Source organism: Festucalex cinctus, chromosome 10 (genome assembly GCF_051991245.1).
Source record: "Festucalex cinctus isolate MCC-2025b chromosome 10, RoL_Fcin_1.0, whole genome shotgun sequence".
Classification (NCBI taxonomy): Eukaryota; Metazoa; Chordata; class Actinopteri; order Syngnathiformes; family Syngnathidae; genus Festucalex; species Festucalex cinctus.
In genome coordinates this window covers 17,670,255-17,693,006 of record NC_135420.1, presented here as the reverse complement: position 1 = coordinate 17,693,006, position 22,752 = coordinate 17,670,255, and the positions used below count along the sequence as shown (strand labels likewise).

Here is a 22,752-nt window from a genome sequence, read left to right as displayed (position 1 = left end):
TGTTGTCATAGAATTAATTTTTCTTATTAAAACACAACTTGTTTCTGTGTGTGTCAGGCTGGAATTGAAATAAGAAAAGCTGATTTGCGATGCAAGTCTTTTGAGTTTGAAGTAAACTTGCATCTCAATGCACCATGCACTGATTATAGAGATGACGTAGTAGGTGCTTACGCTGATCTATCAGTCACGAATAAGCGAATGGATAACTTGTAACAGTTGTGTACATTTAATGATTTATGCATTTAATTGTTCCATTTTGCTGTACAAAGTTAGGAAAGCAGTGTTCAAGTGGAGTCTGCTGTGGCTTCTGAACCAATGCAGACACAGAGTCGCCACACCGAACTTCAAAGGCGCACCCTTAACTGACATCTTTTAAAAAATAACCAAAATTCAAGTTATTACAGTATTTAAAAGATGCCGAAAAAATGATATAGCTTCTCAAATGTTACATTTAGTTTACATCTGGAAATATAGATAGATTCGTGTTGAATCTTAATGCTCATTCCAAAACACAATCATTATCTGGATGCAGTTCGTTTCATGCTTTTCTTATATAAACCATGCTGGGCCTACTGGTTGATTTTTTTTTTAAAGTCAGAACCTGGCGTGCACTTCACATCTGCTTGTCGTCCGGTTTGGGCGAGAGGGGGGGTGAATAAAATCACATTCAGTCATGATGCCTGCTACATTCCAGTTGGATGACTTTTAGAGACATTTTGACTGGTAATCTTCAAAAAAAAAATAATAATAAAAAAGAGAGGGGCGAGGGCTTCTCTGAAATGGACCGTAGTGGGTTAGTTTAGTGGATAAAGCTCTAGAAGTGTGAGTGCAGGTTTAGAATAAGTTACATTCTGGAGTAAGTCATAAAGGGACATGAATCTCTGTTTTTCCCTGTTCATCCTCACAACAGGATGGAAAAGACAGTCTTGAGGACAACATTTCTTTAGTCCAAGAACGCGCTAAATTAGTCCAACAGGGTCCCCATGACACTTTGGTGCTTGAACAGGCCACTGAGGGCTGAGTGGGCGGGGGGGTTGGATGGGGAGTGACGGACGAAGGGAAGAAGCCCCTCAAGAAAGTTCAGACTTGCTGAGAGCGATGGCCAACTCCAGGTCCTCTTGCTCCTGCTGGGTGAGCCTGGCCAGACGCTCTTTCTCTTCCCGCTCGCTCTCGCGCTTTGCCCACTCGATCATGTCTTCTTCCGTTGGGTACTGTCAAAAAATAAATAAATAAAAAATAAAAGACATTTAAAAACACACAGTATAGTTACTAGGACTGACTACATAAATATGGCGACGCCACCATGATCCACAGATTGCTTGCAGGTTTAATTCATTTCGCGACTATGTGAATGGTTAAAGCTTAATCTGCTCCACAAAAAAGAACAGTTTGTAATCAAGTATCTACTGTTGAAAAGGTTATAAGAGCAATTATCAACGCAATTTGTAGCCCGTATATTGCATTTTGTTGTGTTAGCATTAAACTAGCAGAAAGCAAACGTGCGTGGTTATTGTAAAAACACAACTTGTAATTCTCCTTGACAGTGATTAAGCCTAAAAACAAACACACCCAACACTGTGTTGTGCTGCTTTTAAAAGGGGGTGTGGCCTCGGTCCGTGTACTTTTCGGCCATTCGTTTTTCCTTCTGAAGCAAGGAAAACGGGAAACAAACAGATTTCCGTTTTTTGTTTTGATGTATATGAACAAATAACGGGAAACGAGTCGTCTCCCGTTTTTGTTGAAATAAAAATTAAAATGTAAAACGGGAAACGAGCCCTTATCCGATGTTCTATTATGTGTTTATTTAGCACATATCGGGAAATGAAATGTGGCCGTAAACCGTTTTTCGCAAGCTGGTTTCTCCTTGACCCGGAAGCCGTTCATCTTATGCGGCGCGCACTGCGGCTGCTGCAGTGGAAGCTTGCTGCCCCCTAGTGTCTATTTCGAGGCCTCTAACAGACAATGATCTGAGAGCCACCCTCGGACATTTCTTTGCGAAAGTCCTCTTATGGGGCCAAATTGGCTACATAGATGTGCAGCGATTTCACTAGACGTCATGTCATGCCGTTATATTTCATTTCCACTATGGACTCATATTTTTGATATTTCTGTTATGGATTGTTTGTATTTCCTATTAATTTTGGCACTCCTGTGATTCCATACACTATCAGGTTGTGATAGCCATCGAAAGGCCTCGAAATAGACACTAGGGGGCAGCAAGCTGCCACTGCAACAGCCGCAGCGACGCGCCTCAAAAGATGAACGGCTTCCGGGTCAAGGAGAAACCAGTTTGCGAAAAACGGTTTACGGCCACATTTAATTTACCGATTTGTGCTAAATAAACACCTAATAGAACATCGGATAAGGGCTCATTTCCCGTTTTTCATTTTTATTTCAACAAAAACGGGAGACGACTAGTTTCCCGTTATTTGTTCATATACATCAAAACAAAACGGAAATCGGTTTGTTTCCCGTTTTCCGTGTCCTTGCTTCAGAAGGAAAAACGAATGACCGAAAAGTACACGGACCGACCTCGTATATCACATCAGGAGTCAATCTGGTTGTTTATCACACGCTTAATTCCATGTTAGGGTCTTCTCCATGCTCCTTGCATGTGCTTTCATTTTGTTCTGTTGCCGTTCATACAACAGAATAATAGCTTTGTGTTCAAAGAATCACGCCTACATTTTACAGACTAGGCTATACAGGCCAACCTTCTCAACTTTTGAATGCAAATATCCAACTGTTCTAAAGTGAACTAGATATTCACATTTGGTCCATGACAAATTCCAAGGACGACCACTTCTACGCCTTTCTGTGACTCTTCCAGTTGCAGCCTGCTGACACTTTGACCAGTTATGTAATCGTCTGGTCTCATGATGTCAAAATGCTAACAGTGCGATTAAAAGGCCTGTTTTAATAGCAATTGTACTTGAAGCTGTGGATGTATTGTTCCATTCAAGGAGCTAACGCCTGTTGCGAATTTTGCCATTCAGCTCACAACAAATCCTGAAACATTGAACAGTTGGACGGGTAGTAAAACGTTTAGAGATGGTCAAATTAGGCACACTTGTAATGGTCCTCATTTTTTTATGTGAAGCATTTTTGTGCCTCGTCTTGAAAGGTTGAAAAACACTAGTCTAAAGAAAGAAAAGAAAAAAGTACGCAACAGAATGGGAGTTTAAAAAAAAATAAAAGTATTTAGGGTGAAACGTTTATTTAAATGGATGGTAATTGAGGCATGGTGGTTATTTATTTATTTTTACAATGTAGGTGACTTCCAACTCCGTTCAATTAAATACTGTATTAAATGTGGTCAAACTCTTTACTTCAGTGCTATACAATTTTCCCTCACATAAACAGCCTAAAAGCCATTCCACAATTAATTACCTGTTTCATTTAAATAAACACCACACCTCACATAATTCACACTGCATTATTTCCAATGGGGAAAAATGTTATGAAATGCAAACAACTTGCAAGTCAACCACAGATTTGCGGTCAACTTTTGGGGCATTCTGCATCGTACTTGCATTGAATAAGCTAAGTTCTGTATGAAAACACATTTGTTACAGACACATTTAACTCATTCAGTGCCATTGATGGCCATAGATCAATTTTAAATGGGCTGACAGTGAATGAGGTAAAATAAATTTCGTATTGTTTGGCTCACAAAGTCAAATAGGAAAAGCTCATGCAGATAGATACATGCAGATGGAACCACAGAAGTCAAAGAGGGCGCCCATAATTTAACTTTTTATTTAACGTCTTCAAGAACAAAGATTTAAGGACAGACACACAGAAAGCACTAGCTACACAATAAGGGGCATGCAGGGGTCGTGCGGGTATAATCATGTGATGGGGTGGCGGTAATGAAGTCATGCAAGCCACATTGCACTGTTACAATAGGACTTTTTTTTTTTTTTTTACTTATTTATTTAAATCAATGTCACCCAAACTTTGTAAAACTGTAAAATAGTGCACTGATGCAAATATGACATGTGCTGAACCTGGGACACAAGTGGAATTAAAAGTTGCATGAAACGTCTCAGTCGGGCGAAAGCTGTTAATTAAAATGAACTTTGGATGAGATTTGGGATGGCGAATGAGAGCCAGACGAACAGCCTCCTCCTGCGTCATTCCTCCATTCGCTGACAAACATTTTTTTGTGGGACTGTTTCTCGTAGATGTACTTCTTCAAGTGCAGTATGCTTTTTTTTCCAATCAGATTTAACCATCTCATTCCTGCCAGGACAATCTAATTGGCCTTCAGAATCAGTAGCGCCAGCCGATGCAACTTAGACTACAGTGATGCCTTTAGATAGGAGTGACCCGACTTGGGAGACACCAGAATGAAGAGCACAATGAATTCGACTGGAGCATTAAATCAAAAAGCACCAACTGTTTAATGCTGTACATTATTTTAATCTTATTACTCTGGTTTTTTTTTTTATTAAGTACAACATTGTTGAGTGCATTTCTCCCTATTAAGAAACAAAAACAAAGATTATTGGGGGATGCTGGAACAGATTAATGGCATTTCCATTCATTTCAATGGGGAAAGGTGATTTGAGAGAAAACAGATTAACAAATTAACAAATTTTAAACAAAGTTTAACAAACAAAACAAATTAAAGTCATATTACAAGGCACCACTGCGTAGGTTTTGCATTTGGTCTAGTATTTAATGGTTTATATAGTTATGTGATAGTCATAAAGGTAGATTAAGTTGGGTAATTGCCACTAATGTGCATCTATTTGGTGTACAGTGTCGCCACATCCCTTCATACAAATGCATCCAACCACAACAAAAAATGAATAACAAACTTTAACAACAAAAAAAACAAAACAAAACAAAGTGTCGACTGGTTTCTTGCGGCAGTGGATGGAGGGAATGAGAGAGCGACGCTGCTTGCCTGGCAAAAGCAGGGAGTAAGACGAGAGCAGAGACGAGCGTGTGCGTGCGTGTCTACTGAGAGTCAGGTGGAGGTGAGGGAGATGGCGACGGGGTGGTGCTCACTTTGTCAAAGCTGGCAAATCGGTCAGCTTCCTGTACGTGTTGACGAGGAGGGGAGGAGGGGGCGAAGGGGTCGGCTACGGGATCCTTGGCAGGCAGGGAGGAGGAGGAGGAAGAGGAGGAGAACTCTCCCGAGGTCTGCGTAGGGAAGTGGCCGCGTCGCTGGAAGGAGTCCGAGGACTCGGTTCTGGAGAGGGAGGATCTCTTACCTGCGATGACGACGCAAGTGCGAGTTTCAGAAGGCGTGACGACGAGCAGTCGCAATAACATTAAAGCTGCTTTTCTATTAGGGGTGAATGATTTTGAAAAATAATCTAATTATAATTTTTTCCCCTCTCTATGGAAGTGTATTGCATTCACTTGGGGTGGGTGGGGGGTGCGGGGGGAGTTCTGTTTTTCGGACTATTTTTTATTTGGATGGGGGGGTTGGCTTTGTTTTGTTTTTGTTTTTTTTAAGTAATTTTTCAGTTTTTCTGAATATATTTTTCCTCCTGGTTTGCTGATTTTTTCCTGTCATAAAAAAATATTCCGAAAACAGGAGGAAAAACAGAGCACCAATTTCTGTTTTTCTGAGTTTTTTTTTTTGGTGCTGTTTTTTGGAATCCCCCCCCCCCCCCCCCCCTTTTTTTTTTTTTTTTAATGCTGAAGTTTTTCTTAATAATTCAATCAAACAAACCCCCCCCCCCAAAAAAAAAGTGTATGCAATACGCTTCCATGCCTATCAATATTGCAATTTAATATATATATTTATTTCAAAACACTCTTCCCATAAACACAAGCAATAAATTAATCTTTACTACAACAACAAATTATTAGGGATGTCCTCATGTGAACACGTGATTTTTTTCATTTCCTCAATGTTTCAAGGTCATTTAGGGTCACCCAAAGCTCGTCAAATGTAACAGTAATAGCTTAATTTAATATATTACACAATTTAATATATTACACAATGTTAAAATTCCATTTTACTACACTGCCATGTGGATTTGTATTTGATTAATTGTTCAGCCCTAACAGCTCAGCTCTACTCACTTCTAATTAATCTGCTTCCAAATTGACTCACTACTGACCTGGAGGGGGAGGTGGTGGTCTCGTCGGCGTACCCGTTTTGGGAGGCAGGGCCGGGGGAACGTCCGTGTTGGCAGGCTGGCTGTCATCGTGGAACAAGTTCTTATTGTTGATGCCGAACTGATCGGCACCGTTTGACTGCAATGCATACAGAAAGCAAAGTTAGGAGCTTGTAAAGAACTAATTTTACATAATAGTCTCATACACTGTTCTCACATTTACTGTTTTTGTTCCAATCCCATGATAGAAAGTAAACCAACATGTAATAGTCTCCACTTCCACTGACTCATTTACCAACACTGAGGGCAAGTTACACTCATACAGTGCAAAATGTTTGCGTGGTTTGCAAGCGTGTAAAATTAATAATATTTGGGCTATATCCATTAACTTTTTTTTTTGCCCTTTAGACCACACTTTCCTCACTTCCAACTGTAGAGTTTCAACAAAATCTTGTTTGGACTAAGGCCCATGTTTTCTGTGATTTGAGCTTTTAAATCTAGTGGATATATTCACTTCTTCTCTGCACGCTTTTTCTTATAAGTCAGTTATAATAAATTTGGCATAATATCTATACAAAACATGAGGACATTATGAGCAAAAAGCAATAAAATACCTGAACAGTCATTGCCAGGTTAACCACATGTAATTAGAGTGGCCGGATGTTTGTGAAGTTTGCTGCTGCCATCTAGAGGCGAAGTGTCTGCAGTTAAATTGTACATAAAATTTTTGCTTTGAACTCAAAACAAACGTTGAGGACCTTGTAAGTTTAAGCTATCACTGTTGTAGGGTTGTCCAATTAATTAAAAATAAATTGTGATTTTGAGTTTTAATGATCATAAAATGATCACGAACATATACATACTGTGTGAATGTGACGCATTATTAAGCAATTTGAGCAGCATATGGTATACTTTGTTAGTATGGTGATTTATTTTCTGGTTGCTTTTTCAAGTTTCATTTTAAGTTGAGTTTTGGTAGTTGAATAAAAGTGAATCCCACTGGACATCAACTAATATTCCTCAAGAATTCTGAGGCACAATCACTGCGCTGAAAATGAACATTACCTTTGTGAGAGCACTGAAATCAGCAAAGCCTAACGATTCGTTCCCAAACACAGCAGCGAATGGATCTATAATCACAAAGAGCACATTGACATTAGCAACATAATGCTGTCAGATATCCACATGGCATAGTAGCATGTGAGAAGTCCTACCTGGGTCCGAGCTGGCACTCACTGTGGTACCACCTGGCGCGAAAGGATCACTGGTTGCTGCAGCGTCCTTCTAAGAAGATTAAACGTCAAACTAAAGTAATACGAGTTAGACTTTCAATGTCTTAGAGTGGACTTACCAATACCAGAGCAGCGTTGGGTGGAGAGGTGCTAAATGGATCTTTCCCTGTGTATTGAGAACCAAATGGATCTTCCTCACCAGCGGCGTTCACCGTCTGAGGGAACGGGTCCGATTCAGCCGCGTCTTTTCCCGTGGAGCTGAACGGATCTGCAGCTGTCGCGGGCGGATTCGTTGGCTGGGAGGCGAAAGGGTCCGGTTCGGCCACCGTTGCTGGCGCGGGATCGTTGCGCTTGGCCGCGAACAGGTCTGGCTCTGGCGCGTCGGCAGTGTTACCGAACGGGTCGGCGGAGCCAGTGAAAGGGTCGCCGGAGGAAAAATGGCTGGTCGAGGTTTGCGTGAAGAAATTGTCTGTTGCGAAAGGGTCTGACCCTTTGAAAGGATCTCCCCCAAATGGGTCTAATGGGACAAAAAAAATAGTTGAATTAATAATTAGTAGCAAAAAAATATAAAATAAAAAAATCATGTATTACCAGAGACTTAAGCTCAATTTGTTTTATCAAACTTACCAGCAGCTTCCACTTTTCCAAACAGGTCATCTTTAAACGGATCGTCTAGAAAACAAATGTCACATTTTCAAACCTGCGGCATCAAAGACAACAGCTGACACGTGTTGCAGATATGATGGGGCTCACGCTCTGTAAACGGGTCCGAGTGGAAGAAGTCCATCTCGGGCAAAGATGGCTGGCTGGCAGGAGCCGTCGCGGGGCGAGGAGGAAGCGCTTGTGCTGGTAATGAGGACGAGATGACTTCTGAGGTTGCTGCAGCTTCCTGTTTGACCTCGGGCTCTGGTGATGACACCTGATGAACAGTGAGAAAAGTGCCCACTCGGGTTGACAGACATTCACAAATCATAACTTCAAGATATTGAGGCCGTTATGTTCTCTATTCATTTCTATATGACTCAAATCAGAGTCATCAATAGAGTTTGGCTAATCACAATCGCGTAGAGTACGCTGTGATTGGACAACTTCTGGTTACATGACATATGGACGCCATCTTGTTACCATGCTGAACCTGAGTTGGCCAAACTCAAGCGCTGACTCTGACTTAAATGAATCAATAGCGCCCTCTGTTGGTTGCTACTGACATGGCCGGTAAGTTACTTGTCAATTGCTTCAAGGCACAATAAATGAATTCATCATTACTGATGCATGACAAGTCTTTACCTTTGCTGAGCTTGTTTTAGGTGACTCTGCTGCATCATCTTGGGCTTCTGAGGAGACGTCAGGTGACGGGTTATTCTGTTCCTGGACATGTCACAGAAGAAGGTGAGTTAAAACAAAATCAATTCAGACTGTTCAATTATGCTTGTTGTTTGATACATTTACACTTTTCTCCTGTGTCTTGGCAAGCGTGGGCAGATTTGTGCACATCTCAGAGGAGGCTAAGCTAGTGTAAAGGTCATCCAAAGCATCAGGCCTCACTTTTTCTTCTTCGGGAGTCTTGGGGCGCTCGTCGTCCTTTTCTTCCTTCATTCCTTTCTCTGGTTGTTCTGAGAGTTCTTTTTGAGGGTTTGAGGGAGCAGCTGGTTCTTCTTCCGTTTTCTCCTTAGGTTGGTCCTCCTGGAAAGGGTCCCTGTGATGGAGCTCTGGCGTGGCCCCTGCCGATCCGTTGACCATGACGGGAGAGTCGTCTTCCAAAGCCCTCTTCCAGCTCAGCTGGGCCGCCACCGACCTCTCTTCCACCTGAAGGTCGTTCAGTTTGTGTTGGACCTGAAGAGCAGAACGTTAAATGCCAAGCACAATATGGCAGGAGTGAGAAAACACAGGTTGCCAAGTTTCGATCGGACCTGCGCAACTTGTGTGAAGGAGTCGCGCACAGACTCCTGCAGAGGTGTGAGTTGCTCCTGTGCAGCTTGAACCTTCTCCTGCAGCTTCCTGCTCTCCTCCTGCAGGGCTAGAAGCTCCTCTCGCGCCTGGACCAGGTCCTCCTCGTACTGACATATCCTCTGCTCCTGCTCCTCGTGCTCAGACTGCAGCGACGTAATCTGAGAGTAAATTTGGATCGGGTTTTACGTTAATAGACACATACAAGGTTGTGCATTAAATAGTAAAGAACTTAAAGAAGTCCACCTTTGATCACAAAAGTTAAAATATGCTCAAAAACATTCGTTATGCCTATGATTGTTAGGCTTGTAAGAACATTTTGTAACCTGGTTGTTTTGAGGGGGGTGACAAAAGCCTTCTGCCAAACCCACCAGTTGGCTCTCTTGGCTGGTCTGCTGGCGTATGTGCGCCAGCTGCTCCTCCAATGAGCCCTTCTGTTGGTCCAGGTCCTCCAAAGCCTCCTGCACCTTCTGACGCTGAGTCTGAAGCTGCTGCAGTGCCTCGCTTTCTCTTGCCACCTCACTCTGCAGGTCCTGTGGAAAACATGTTTTCAAAGTATGGAACTAAAACGCATCTCTTAAGGCCACCCTTAGACTTTACCAAATGATGCCTCTTGGGCAGTTACGTAAGAATTTCCAGGTTTCGCATGTCAAGTTTTATTAAAATAATCATTAGTTGAAGCCCTACTACCATCACAATACCACGGCTTAGAAAACAGCTCAGTTAAACTTCAGTTGACACTTAATGTGACTCATCTGCAGAGCGGAAGTGGCAACAGGGACTTTCACACCAACTTTCATCATACGAAATTTTCATATGAATACACGCATACTTCAGCTAAATTCATGTGTTTTTAAAAAGGAGAAACTATGTCAAAGTGAGTATAAAACATGAAATGTGGTTCTCATTTTTAAATTACCTTTGTAAAAATAATATAATTTCAATGCAAGTGGAAAATATTACTGCTATGCAACAGCTTTAAAAAGTGGAAAATGGATTTACACGTCTAGTGACCCACAGTACGCATCTTACATTAATCTCCGTTACTGTTTGTGTAAATCTAAAATCATTTTGAGGGGGATGTTTTACAAAGTGTGAGGCGCCATCTGCTGAGCTAATGTGAATTTCAACTAAGGCTGTGATTCAGAACCTCACCATTACCAGAACATATTATACAGTAAATGCCCTCTTTTCGCAGGGATGGTGATTGAGCCCTGCAGTGAATAGCAAAAATCTGCAAGTAACCAAAAAAGCTTTCTACACTTCTGTTTTATTAGACAAGTTTTATGGTCTGGCTGTACGATGCTCTTCCCCCTCAGTTCAACATAGTTATTTGTAAGACTCTTCTTTCTATGTTTCATGTGTGTTAGCGATAACGTAGGGCTGCAAAAGATTAATGGTATTTTTTAATCATTTAAAAAGGGAAAGATGAATTATAATGCAATTGGTTTGAGAAACAACCGTCTTGAATTAAAAGAATTCAATTCAACAGTCAATGCACCACTGTAGTTACCGGTACTTGATATCCAGATGCCACAGAAGGACACCAAAGACTTAAGCACTAAAACAACACAGGATAGTTATTTGGGGGGCAAACCACAGAGAATGGGTTCCCCAAAGTCAGCAAATGCTGAACAATGAATATGTGGGGGGTTGTACAGTCTGATTAAACTGGTATGTTTCCAGAAATGACAATTTCAGCTAACCACACAAATTTTAAAACCCAAATGTTGCTTCACCAGAAAGCTATTATTGTGAGCTGAAAGTTATGTGGGTGTTATGTGCAGGTATCAGGTCATTATTGACTGTGTGGAAATAGAGTGCAGTGAAAACAAGCTAAACAAGCTATATAAGATCAACATCAATATAAGAGTCCCTTGAGAAAGCTCCCACGTCTTGGACTGAAATAACCGACTGCCCCTTTAAGCCATTATCGCCCAAAATAGTGTTCACTTGTGAGGAATTCCGACACACCCACACAAGGACACCAGCTTCTTGGTCTCCGTTGTTGCTCACAAAACATCTCAGGTAGCTCATGTGCTATTTCACTATTTATTCTTTCAACAAAAGTAAATCGACACTGTATGTTATCCTAAAATGGCACCCAGCAGAAACAAGTATTGCATGTTCCAACAATTGGACTGTCCAAATCAACATTTTAAAAACTAAACAGTTGGCTAATAAACTGGTCTTACCTGGACCTCGTTGCTGCGCTCGCTGATGGCCGCCTCCTTCTCCTTGATCTCTTCTTCCACCGTGGTTTTCTCCCTGGCGTTCCAGCACAACAGAAAGGAACATTTAGCCACTGAGGACAAAGAAGGTATCATTCCAAGACCGCAAGGCCACAGCCAGTCATCGGATGAACTCCTGTCAGATCGGTCCTCAGCCGCAATCCCCTGCTCTCGCTCGACAACCATGATCGTCGATTTAAAGGAAATTACGAATTGACGCTGCGATAAAGCGGAGGAAGTGAGCTTGTGTTTGATCTGTCATGTAGTGGGAGATGAGAGGTGAGAAGCAGATGGCTGGCATGAGGGAGGAGGGGAGGAAGGACCAGTCTATGGTACGTCCTTCTATTGCTGCCTGAACGCCTCTAACAGTGATTCATCAATGCAACTCGAAGTGCATTTTATTTTCATCACTTATGGGAAAAGGCACACATTAGATAGACATTATACACTTCACAATTTAATGAGCTACGTCAAAATCTATTGATGGTCAGAGGTATTCATTTAGCATTGTGGTTGTACTGGTAGTTTGTTGTTTCTGTAGACTAGTTAGTTTTCCAATCATGTCACCACAAATATGTTGGAGATAGTGCAGTATTTTCTGAAGACCACTTCACATCATCTGTACACTCATTAAACTTGCATCCAAGCATGTATACACATCATACAACGCTGCCTATAAATGTCGTCATCTCTCATCTAATCCATAGTAAGAAGTCTGAGATACTTGACCTTATTGCAGTAAGATGAGCGTATTTTGAGATTATTATTACGTCATCTAAAGTCAACTGTTTGTATTATTTTGCCATATCATGTAGCCAACATATAATGCACTGTACTGAAATTTAGGGATGTTCGATAACAGTTTTTTTTCAGACTGATACAAGTAGTTAACTCTATCCTTATAATTTCGAGCTCCTGATTGTAAAACAACCACAAGAGGGTAGGCGATCGTGACTACCCACATATTGGAATATGGTCGGGTAAGGGCTAATACTGATACCTGGTATCGGTACTCGCCCATCCCTACTCAAATTAATACAGGTTTGACAGATTGGATTAACTGAGTATTAACTTGTTGGCAAGGTAAAGCAAATTTTTAGAGTTCTTGTGCTGGATCCCATTCAACCTTGATTTCTAGGGTATCTATGGGTATTTTTCATATCAGAAGAGTTTCCAAAGGCAGACCTACAGATCAATCATCTTCACCACACCGCTCGAAGAAATGGCTGAAGTCAGTGCTTTTCAATTATTTTTTGTTACACCCCAAGGAAGAAGAAAATATTTTGCAGCCCCAACTCTCTGCCGACTACAAATATCTGCTTTCTCATTAATAAGTCATTATTGTGGACAACACTGCACTCTGGTGGTCAGAACAGATCATGCAGTCAGTGAAACACTATGGTTCCTATGGTAAGAAGCAACACACTCGCAAAGAAACAAATTTGTCATAATCACTTAACAACTCAGCACTGAAATGTCTCAAAAACACAACCTGCATGACTTCTACCAGACAAAATGGTACCTTTGTAGTTCGACAATTTCGTTACTAAGCGAGTCCAGCTCCTTGATGGCAGAGAAGTCAGCTGCCAGGTTGGCCATATTGTTCTGGAGCAAAGGAAGCACAGAGATTAGTTAAATGGAGGCAAGGAGCCATCAGATGAGAACATGGACACTAATATTACATAGCAACCAGCAAGTCACATAACTGCACAAACAAATAAACGAACACCGGTTACAGTTGCACTGATGAGCTCACTGATGAAGAAAAGTTGCACAAGACAAAATCACGATTGTACGCAGTGGTTCTGTAATGTGTATATAACTGGGCCAAAAAACACAAATACAAATTATAACAAAATCTATATTGATTTTTCAGGAACAAGCAGGTGGGGAAAAAAAAAAAGACAAAATGAAGTGGCTCATACAGAGAGAGGAATGAAATGGACAGCGCAACTCACTCAGGGGGGTGCGGCGGTTCCATCCGCATGAGAAGGGGGCAGAGTAAAAAATGTGAAGTGTAGAAAGAGAGGGCTAAAAAAAAAAAACTGTTGCAATGACAGCAAAAGGAAAGACAAGCCAAAAATAAGTACAAGCAAAGCAGCAGAAATACTGAAGAATGCACAGTTTTAGCAAAAGTACCCAAATGGGAACATGCTGTATCATTGAGCAGCATACACAACCACTCAGTTCTGAACGTCAAATGTTTAGATGTCATGGATCGAAGGTGGGGGTCATCAACCTTTTACTACCATATATGCATCCCGGGAATGCTTTGCAAAGAATTCTAAGAATGATTAACACCTCAGGTAGAACTCTCACAAAGGCTCAGAATACATCATATATATTAGTGTTTTTGCTATTATACCCGTCAACAAAGGCATGTCTGCTAACCTTTCAAATGACTGCAATTTAAACTTGTTCGCTGACGTGATCCTCAACTTGCACCATTTTGTGGTCAAAATACTTGGCAGGGCTTTTAATTGTGGAAACCAAAGAATCCCTGAGTGCATTGAGCAAATCTCACCTGTTTAATGTTCAGTCTGTCAGAGGGCGGGATCATCTCCGGTGAAAGGCTCTGCGGAGGGTCCAGACCTCTTGTCAACTTCTGATTGATCAGATGGAGCGCCAGGGCAAACTGCTCTCGGGTCAGTTTTCCAATGTCGCCAATGTCACAAAGCTCCCTGAGGGGAGTTACACAACAGACTAACGATCAAGACCTCAGGGCGCGGCAGATCACAATCGTGTTCGCCGATTATGACAGGAGCCAACGGAGCAGACAGACACAGCAGGACAGAAGCTAATTAGGGAAAATCAATAAGCTCTCTATTTTTCCGGATCTGGACACACAACAGTGTCACTTTTCCATACAGAGACATTTTGTTTTCCATGGAAATTGACTTCTTTTTAAAAATGCTAAGATGAGAAACTTATACTTGATCATCATGACTCCTGTAAATTGGTTCATTCATCTCAGTTTTTCCTAGTTGGTAAATTAATATGTATTCATTCATTTTATTTACTCTTTAAAACTAATCTTATTAAATAATTTGTAACTCAAAGATGAATACATTTTGTTGAATTGGGCGACTTTGCACAACCTGTCCTTGAGCACAAAAGTTTGCCCACCTCTGGTCTACATTAACACTCACAATATGCTTCTTAAGGTTATCACGCATCTTTTTTAGGCTGGTTGCAACTACAGGGTTCCCTCAATTATCGCAGGAGTTACGCTACTAAAACTACCCGCGATAATGGAAATCCCCGTAATTTTTATTTTTTTTTTTCGTTTATGATGTACATTTCTTGGTTTTGGTATGATTTTTACTTTATTATAAATGCTTTTTCATTCATCATATATGTTCTTTTTTCATTTACATTCATTTTTCCATTACAAGTATGTTGTTTTTAATTTACTTATTACAGTACAGTATACAGCACAGCATATTTCATTTTTTATACGTTTTATCTTCGTTTTGGTATGATTTTTTATGATTATGACTGCTTTTTCATTCATCATTTAAGTTTTAGTCATTTTTCCCATTAAAAGTATGTTTGTTTTTTTAATTTACTAGTTATACAGCACAGTATTTATTTTCTATCTCCAAAATGCAATGTTGTGGAGCGACGGGACAGTCACCGTTGTAAAGATCTTGTCGAGATGAATCCGTGGATGCCCGTGTGTACCCGGTTAGATGTAGGGTTTGAGAGATATGGATGCTCAAAGACAAAAAAACAAAACAAACAAACAAAAAAAAAAAGCACATTGTAAAATAAAAAAAATAAAATAAAATAAAAATTATGTAATTAATCCGCAAAACAGAGAGGCCGCGAAAGATAAACCTGCGATGAACAAGGAAACACTACACATTTTTAAGGGTAAGTAAACCTAACAACAGATGACGATCCAAATTCAAAACGAGTTTCTTACCAAATGCGCGCGAGCGTGGCAGAAGGCAGCCCCGTTGTGAGAAAGATATCTCTGACTTCGGGTCCGGACACCAGCCCATCCATGTCGCCGTCCGTCTTGCTGAAGAGTTCGTCATATTTGGCTTTGTCCGCCGGCGACACCACCCACTGAGCACATGCCAAAAAGTGCATTTAGGAAAGCTGCAACTCAAACGATAGAAGTCAGAGCTCAAACTAACTAATGCATACTCAAACGGTAACATCATTTACCTTCACATTCCCTTTGGTCTTGTTCTTTTGAAAAACACACTGCGCTATCCAGTTTGAAATCATTTTAAAAGTGCTTGACACAAAATTAAGCTGTAACGGCCAGGATGGACTGGTAGCGTACTCACAGGGGCGGCTGCTGGCGTCGGGGCAGGAGCTGGGGCGGGTTTGGGGGGGAGGGGCATGGTCTTAGTGCCAGCATGGGAGGCGCGACTGTCTTTGACGGAGGGGGGTGAGGGTAACAAGGGCATCCCGGGAGGCACCGAGGGTTTTTTTCTCTTGGAGGGTGGAACCAGGGGAGGCGGGAGAGACATGGGAACACTTTCTCCTTCCAGGGCTCTGTACACCAGATACATGGCCTGCCAGGGCAGTTTGGCAATAAAATACAGAAAATATGGGAAGAATTATTATTTGAACGTTTGAAGTCATCACACATGCAGTAAAATAGTTTTACAACCTGCAAGTAGCTGAAAAGAAAAGCTTTGTTTTTGACGTTGTTGGAAGTCAACCCAAAATAAATTTCTTGATATGTTCTATGAAGCTACAATAGTCTAAATATGGTGTTTTGATTAATATTGCGTTTAAGCAGCAAAATCCAGCAGTTTTTATCAATATCAGAAGGCGGCCAATTTTCCACTTGCTGTCGAGTGAAAATGACATCACAGTTGCTCAGGTCTCAGGTAACAACCAAGCAAAGTTCAGCTTCAGAAAACAGGTGAGCTGTGATTGGCCATTACCTGAGCAAGTGGGAAAATGGCCGCCCCCTGAGATGGATAAAAACGGCTGGATTTTGCTACATAACTCATATTAAACAAATTTAATATTAATCACAATGTCATGTTTAGACTAGTGTGGCCACATATAACATATTTTCTGCAAAGAAATGTTTAATGTTGACTTTCCCTTTAAGTCTCTGTCAGTGGAATTGCGCAACCAAGTTACCATGTAAACAAAACGCCGGTTCCAGTTCACAACGGAAGTAACGCCCATAATTTGCTCAAAGGCTCATGGGGCCTCGAAATAACGTGGAAAATGCGAAAGTTGAATCCAAGTCAGTTAATCAATGTCACTGATATTTTTTCAATGCAGTACAGTGGACCGGTTTCACATTTAGTATTTTACCAGGACAGGAATAACAACAAATAAAAACAAATGATTAAAAATGCAGCTTGGGACTGCACTAATAAACAGTGAAATCAACAGCCCTCTCCCATTGTCCATCAAAAAAATAAATAAAAAATACAATATTATCATCTTTACAATTCTTCAAACTGCTTTTGTTTTAGATGTCTAATTCTACATTGACCAGATCCACAGTACTGTTCGGTAAGCCTCACTTCTTACCACTGAGAATTCATCTTTGTCCAACATGCCGTCCCTGTCGATGTCACTGAGCTCCCACACCTTCAAAAAGAAACAACACATTTAATATGATGCATTATTGCAAACTGTGTATTTTTTTTCATTTCCTCAAAAACCTCATCTCACCAAACGTGAGTCATAAGAACACATCCTTTTTACTTGCTGAATCGCGTTTGTTCATTTGCTGATGTTTTGACTCATCAAATTATTATATTGGAATGGAATTACTACAACAATACATGAAAATAGCGTGACAGGCAGCTCATACCCGGCCCAAAATGTCAACTGGCAGTTTGGAGTTGAGCAGGACAGGCTTGACTTTGTCTCCTGTTAGCATCCCCCCGACTGGGCCAAGGCTGTCAAAGATGCAGTCAAACTTCAACTTCTCTTCAGGCTGAGAGAACAAAATGCAAAAAAGAAAAAACAGGTTTGGCTAAACAGCATAACCAAAAGATATTTTTTTAAATATACAGTACATCTTAGATATGATCTCATTAGATTGTATTTTGTGGCTACTAAAATGACATCAGCTTAAAAGGTATCACCTTGACAACCCAGTGAAGATCAGTGGTTAACCCCCCTGCTAACAATGGGCTGCTTGTGTCCTGCTGGGGAAAAATACAACTAGCGTCATCATTTCACATATGAAGAATAATTATGACATAAAATAGAATACATAGAAGCATGTTGCTGATCATACAGACATGAATTCGTGACTGATGCAGAGCAGTTGACTTACAAATTTGGGGGGCGGAACAGCCACGTTAAGGCTCTTGAGTGCCACCTCCAGGCCATTCTGAGCACAAGCCACCAAGCGCAGTGCGATGAAAAATTGCTGGGGAGGTAACGTCAACATACAGTCAATAATTTTGTAAAAAAATAACGTACGATGCCCCTCCGCTATGCTTTTATACCTGTTTGTTAAGAGAACCCTTCCGTTCTGAATCAGACAGATCCCAAATCTGTGGGAGACATTTATCATCCACGAACATCACACGGATGCTAGATAGCGTAGTCGAACATGTTGATTTCAGGCTTGACTTACCTTGCCCAGAACCAGGTCAGCCAGGCCCGATCGCTTCAGGAACAGAGCTGCGTCAGCTGCTGCCACTCTCCCGTTACCTCTGGGATCCACCTGCAGGCACACAGACAACAATATAATCCATTATAAATAAATCAGCATATTCTGCATGTGCTTTACTTTTTAGCAATCTGGTTTGCTCCACAACTGTCGTAAAAGCAATATTGAAAATTAAATGCAGTTGTAAAAAAAATGGTGATAACTTTGAGAAGGCACTTAAAATCAATATTGACAATAAAAGCAAAGCTTTATTCTCAGCAGTGGAATAACGTCAATAGGCAGCCCACTATGACCCATTGGGCAGAGCGCTGCATTATTAATTCATAGTCTGACTTCCTGTACGGGAAGCAATAACTGGAGAGGTCACTGCAACATGATCATAGTAAACGAAGCTACTGTATTTCTGCAACATGCTCAAACCAGTCTCAACTTTAGGTACACGTGCACAATCTCATAAGCTCAATACCAGAGTTGTTAAAAAAAAAACTTGAGAGGTTTTGTTATTGTGGTTGTATACCGGTAGCATAAATGTTAAATCAATACCTCAGTCAATTAAAATTTATCAATATCATTGGAAAGAAACTTTTTCATACAAGCTCTTTTTATGGACCTTTTTGTCCAATGTGCAGGTGTATTATTAAATGATGACTTTAGACCATCTAATAATCACAATTCAATTACTTTTTTTTTTTTTTTATTTAGTGTTCTTAATAAAACAGGACTTTTATACTGACAATGTAATTGCATACCTGTCTATAGTATTTGTCGTAAATGGGATTTCCACTGGAGAGCTGTTGAGGAAAGAACAACACAACATTTATTAAGGATTGACTGAAAATGATGCCCTCGCCCCGGAGGCTACCTGGTTGATCCTGCCACTGGCATAGCCTCAAAGATGAAGCCAAGCAAGTCTGAGTACACAGTGAAACTGCGAATGGCTCAGTAAACCAATGTCGTTATTTGAATGGATACCTGTGGCAACTCTACTGTAACTAATACAATACACTCCTCATAAAAAAGAACCAGCTCCACCACCTCACTTTTTTTTTAACAGAATCCACAGCAAAAAGATGCAAGCGATAGTGTGATAATGAATCCAATCAGCTGTCAAAATGAACATGTCAAACAGGCGACATTTAAGTTAAACATGTGGCAAAACTGTTAGTGAGTTCCTTTTCATCAAAAACAACATAATAGACCAATGATTTTCAAAAATACAAAATGATGAAGTTGAGGTCAGGATATAGGCAGTGCCCTCCATTTTGCACTTGACAGCAGATTTCGCCTCAGATGCTCTAAGCTTTCCTCTTTCAGTATAACTGACCGTCCACAGCTGGGCCCAAGAAGAGGAAGACAGTCAGCACTTCCTTCGTCATATATCCAATGTGTTGACTGTTGATGTTCTCAAAAAAGGAGCAGGTGCAGCGAGGAACAACATAACAGCTTGCGTAATGAACGCCTTACACAACTTGCCAAAATCACTCCATTAAGGCAAAGATTTTGCTGGATCTTTCAGTGCCTGTTAGTTTGACCACTTAACATTTAACGTTCACAAGTAGCAACTGTCAATTGACAGTTGGATAAGCGAGCGCACACACTTATCTCTCTATGGCCAAGCCTGTTTTTTTTTTCACACAATAGTGTGCCTGGAACTAATTGTGGCTGCAAACACAGTAATCATTGTACTAGTGCATCCACTTGATCTTGACTGTCAATGATGTCTACACCTACAGAATACTTCACAACACATTGTCATAGAGCTAAACAATTTTGGAAAAATAATATACAGTAATTGCAAGAGATAAAATCTTCTCTTAAAAAACTCAGTGGAATGGTCGCCGAATTACTTGAAATGAAGAAGAGCATTAAGTCACTTCTTCAGGAAATACAGCAATTGACGAGAGAGATACAAGAAAAAGATCGACGCATTGTTGCCTTGGAACAAAAAGTGGATGATTCGGAACAGAATCTTCGTATCAACGATGTGATAGTCACAGGTATCAAGATCAAGCCGCGTCGCGGCCCTTCTGTGAGAGTTGCGGCTGGCACAAGCACAGAAGATTCTGACCAATATTCAGGGAACGAGACTGTGGAACAGCAAATGACACTTCAACTCAGAGATTTGGGATTAACTGTAGATCCTGCGCACATTCAGATGTGCTTTTCGCTTCAAACTAAAGGGACACGACCACCGGCAGTTCTGATCAGGTTTGTTGGCAGAAAGAAAAAGATTGCTCTACTAAGAGACCACCACAAGCTTAGTGGAAAACATGTCTACATCAACGAAAATCTCACTAAACAAAATGTTGACATCGCCAAAAAGGCGCGACAAATGAGAAAGAATGGACTTATCGAAAGCACATGGACAAAAGACTGCCGAATTTTTATTCAAACTAAAGATACCTCTGGTCAACAAAAAACAAGAATCGTGAAAAGAGTGGAAGAATTAGCGGAGCTTGAGAGACATCAACAACAGTAACTCACAACATCACTAATTACCCAAAACTGGAGTTGAATATGATTACTTGCTGACATTGCCAAGTCTAACTCTTGTTTAAACACCTCCATTGATAACATGTATTGCTGTTCCCGTATGAATCTAAATATTGTCTAGCTCTAATTCCGTTTGGACATTTGTTGTAACAGTCAAGGCTACATGATAAGACTGTATTGTGGCTACAATGAATCTGCTGTCAATTTGCTAAATGAGGTTGGTGGTCTGGCTCCTGGAATGCGGCTGGCGTGAGCTCCCCTGTTGGGTGAGCTGGCCTAGGTAGCGCTCAGGAGTCCTCTAGCAAGAACTACAAGTCGCTGGCAACAGTGGTGGAATCGAGGCAATATTGCTTGAAAGCAATGGGCAGAACGCAAGCCGAGCTACTCTTCTGGAAGCCACAACGTGTGAAAGCTGATCCGAGGTCAGCGAAGACGCTACTGGTGAACGAGAAAAAATGTGCTTGCCTTGGCTGCTCACCTGGCGGGGTGGGTCTGCTAGTGGTGTCTGGGGACCGATTCACCAGTTCCAAATGACTCGGACTAGCCACAATCTACACACGGACATTCAAGATGAACTGAGCGAGCAGTGTCTAGGATAGTCTGGGATGGATGGATAACGATAGGAATTAATGACTATTCTAAACAATGTATATGACTGATGCGTTTTAGTAATGGTTCGATGGGGATGGGTCTCGAATAAGCCATCGGCTTCTACCCGTCAGCCATTCTTTCAGATGTCAATGTTGTAAATGATCTAATGTGATCGATGTAAGCTGTAATGTGTCCTAAAGGAAAAAATGAATAAACAAAGAAACAAACAAACAGTCAAAATTAATTAACGAATAGAGACAAACACATAAGTACATTTAGTCATTACAAACAATACTACAGTACCTTTATTCAATCGTTTATGAACATGATTGCAGTCACATATTACTTTCTGGCTACCCTGACGACAACATTGTTCGCAGCAATGAACCCACTCATGTGGTCACACACTCAGCTCTTGAGTTGTTGTTAGAGGCAACAGCGGCTCGGGTAACACCTCATCGTGACACCTGCAACAAAACTTTTTGACAGTTCAGGTGCTTTGTATTCAAAGCCCACTCAAATGTCAAAAGGCGCCAAATCGGGGATGTTGTTTACTCCTGATCTTAAGAATGAATTTAAAAAAAGAAAAAGAAAAAGAAAAAAGCTACACTTTGCTAAGACAAAACCTCAAAAGTGGAGCTCTATCAATTATCGCTTGACGTTGAGAGGTTGACTGTCCAGAAAATGACAGCATAGGGCAGCCCCAGCACAGCCACACATGTCACGTTAACATAAATCACAAGCCAAAAATATGCAATGAAAACAAGGCGCTAGTCTGCCACAAATGGGCATTTGCAAACCCAAGCCTCTCAAGATTATGTCGTTTATCGTTAATGTCGTAAAGCGGATCCAAAACGGCCCAAAGCACTGCACACAAACTAGCTGTTAGCTAGCAAGCTAGCTAGCTAGCTACGCCCTTACGCAGTCCCCAAAGAGATTAGGCACAAACTTTTCCCAGTCACAAGCAAAACACTGTAAACTTCCCCTCGGAAAAAAAGCGCAAAACAATCGAAGCGAGGCTGCGGTTTCGTCCGCCAGAGTCCTCAACGGCTATCGGACGGTTTCCGAGCAGAGGAGACGTCGGACACGAAGCGCTGTCTGTCGTCACAAGAAGAGTTTGGACGAGAGTGTTACCTGAGTCAGAGTCAGAGAGGCGGCCATAGTCTTTCTGCTTCCCACTGCTGCCTTCACGCCGCGCTCTTGCCCACACACGCACGCATTCACACGCGGGTCGTCTGAAAACCTGGAAGTGGATTTCCGCGTCGACTGGAATTACTACACAAGCAAAAAAAGAAAAGAAAAAAAAGGGTAAAAATATACAATTATGTATTATATATAATTATTGAATTTGTGGCACCTTGGGCCTTGGTTATATTTTCTTTAGCTATTAATTTGTTTCCCCTATTCCCCTATAAAAGAAAAAAAAAAAGTCAACTCCAATCAAGTGCATTTCTTCTTTGGGGGGAAATCACACTCTATTAAATAATCAAATTACGTGTGCCACAATTACTGTATTAGCACCACTGATGTTAAAACGTTGCACAACCCCCTTTGCCAAC

General features: G+C 41.1%; 1 protein-coding gene across 7 annotated transcripts; it reads right to left on the bottom strand.

Annotated features, from left to right (window-relative positions):
* Positions 1-203: 203 nt before the first annotated feature.
* Positions 204-22,470, bottom strand: eps15 (epidermal growth factor receptor pathway substrate 15). 7 transcript variants are annotated; one of them, XM_077533811.1, is made up of 25 exons: positions 22,328-22,470; positions 18,859-18,900; positions 18,074-18,163; positions 17,943-17,990; positions 17,768-17,863; positions 17,574-17,636; positions 17,297-17,422; positions 17,011-17,070; positions 15,795-16,025; positions 15,422-15,567; positions 14,018-14,174; positions 13,016-13,098; positions 11,458-11,530; positions 9,589-9,795; positions 9,226-9,423; positions 8,759-9,148; positions 8,603-8,683; positions 8,069-8,234; positions 7,943-7,987; positions 7,435-7,832; positions 7,298-7,367; positions 7,149-7,213; positions 6,087-6,222; positions 5,020-5,225; positions 204-1,211 (listed from the first exon to the last, which is right to left on the bottom strand). In XM_077533811.1, the coding sequence occupies exons 1-25, from the start codon at positions 22,352-22,354 to the stop codon at positions 1,071-1,073; spliced, it is 3,345 nt and encodes a 1,114-aa protein (XP_077389937.1). In that variant the 5' UTR covers positions 22,355-22,470; the 3' UTR covers positions 204-1,070. The 7 variants fall into 7 exon arrangements, with proteins under 7 accessions (XP_077389937.1, XP_077389940.1, XP_077389941.1 ...); XM_077533814.1 differs by having other exon boundaries at positions 7,298-7,364; positions 22,328-22,468; XM_077533815.1 differs by having other exon boundaries at positions 8,765-9,148; positions 22,328-22,468.
* Positions 22,471-22,752: the final 282 nt, after the last annotated feature.

Excerpts from the sequence above, each read along its gene's own strand:
- eps15 (XM_077533811.1), bottom strand. The coding sequence starts at position 22,354 with ATGGCCGCCTCTCTGACTCTGACTCAG. Across the intron at positions 8,684-8,758 it reads CACAGGAGAAAAGTGTAAAT|GAACAGAATAACCCGTCACC; the intron begins GTATCAAACAAC and ends TGACATGTCCAG. Across the intron at positions 7,214-7,297 it reads GAGTGCCAGCTCGGACCCAG|ATCCATTCGCTGCTGTGTTT; the intron begins GTAGGACTTCTC and ends TTGTGATTATAG.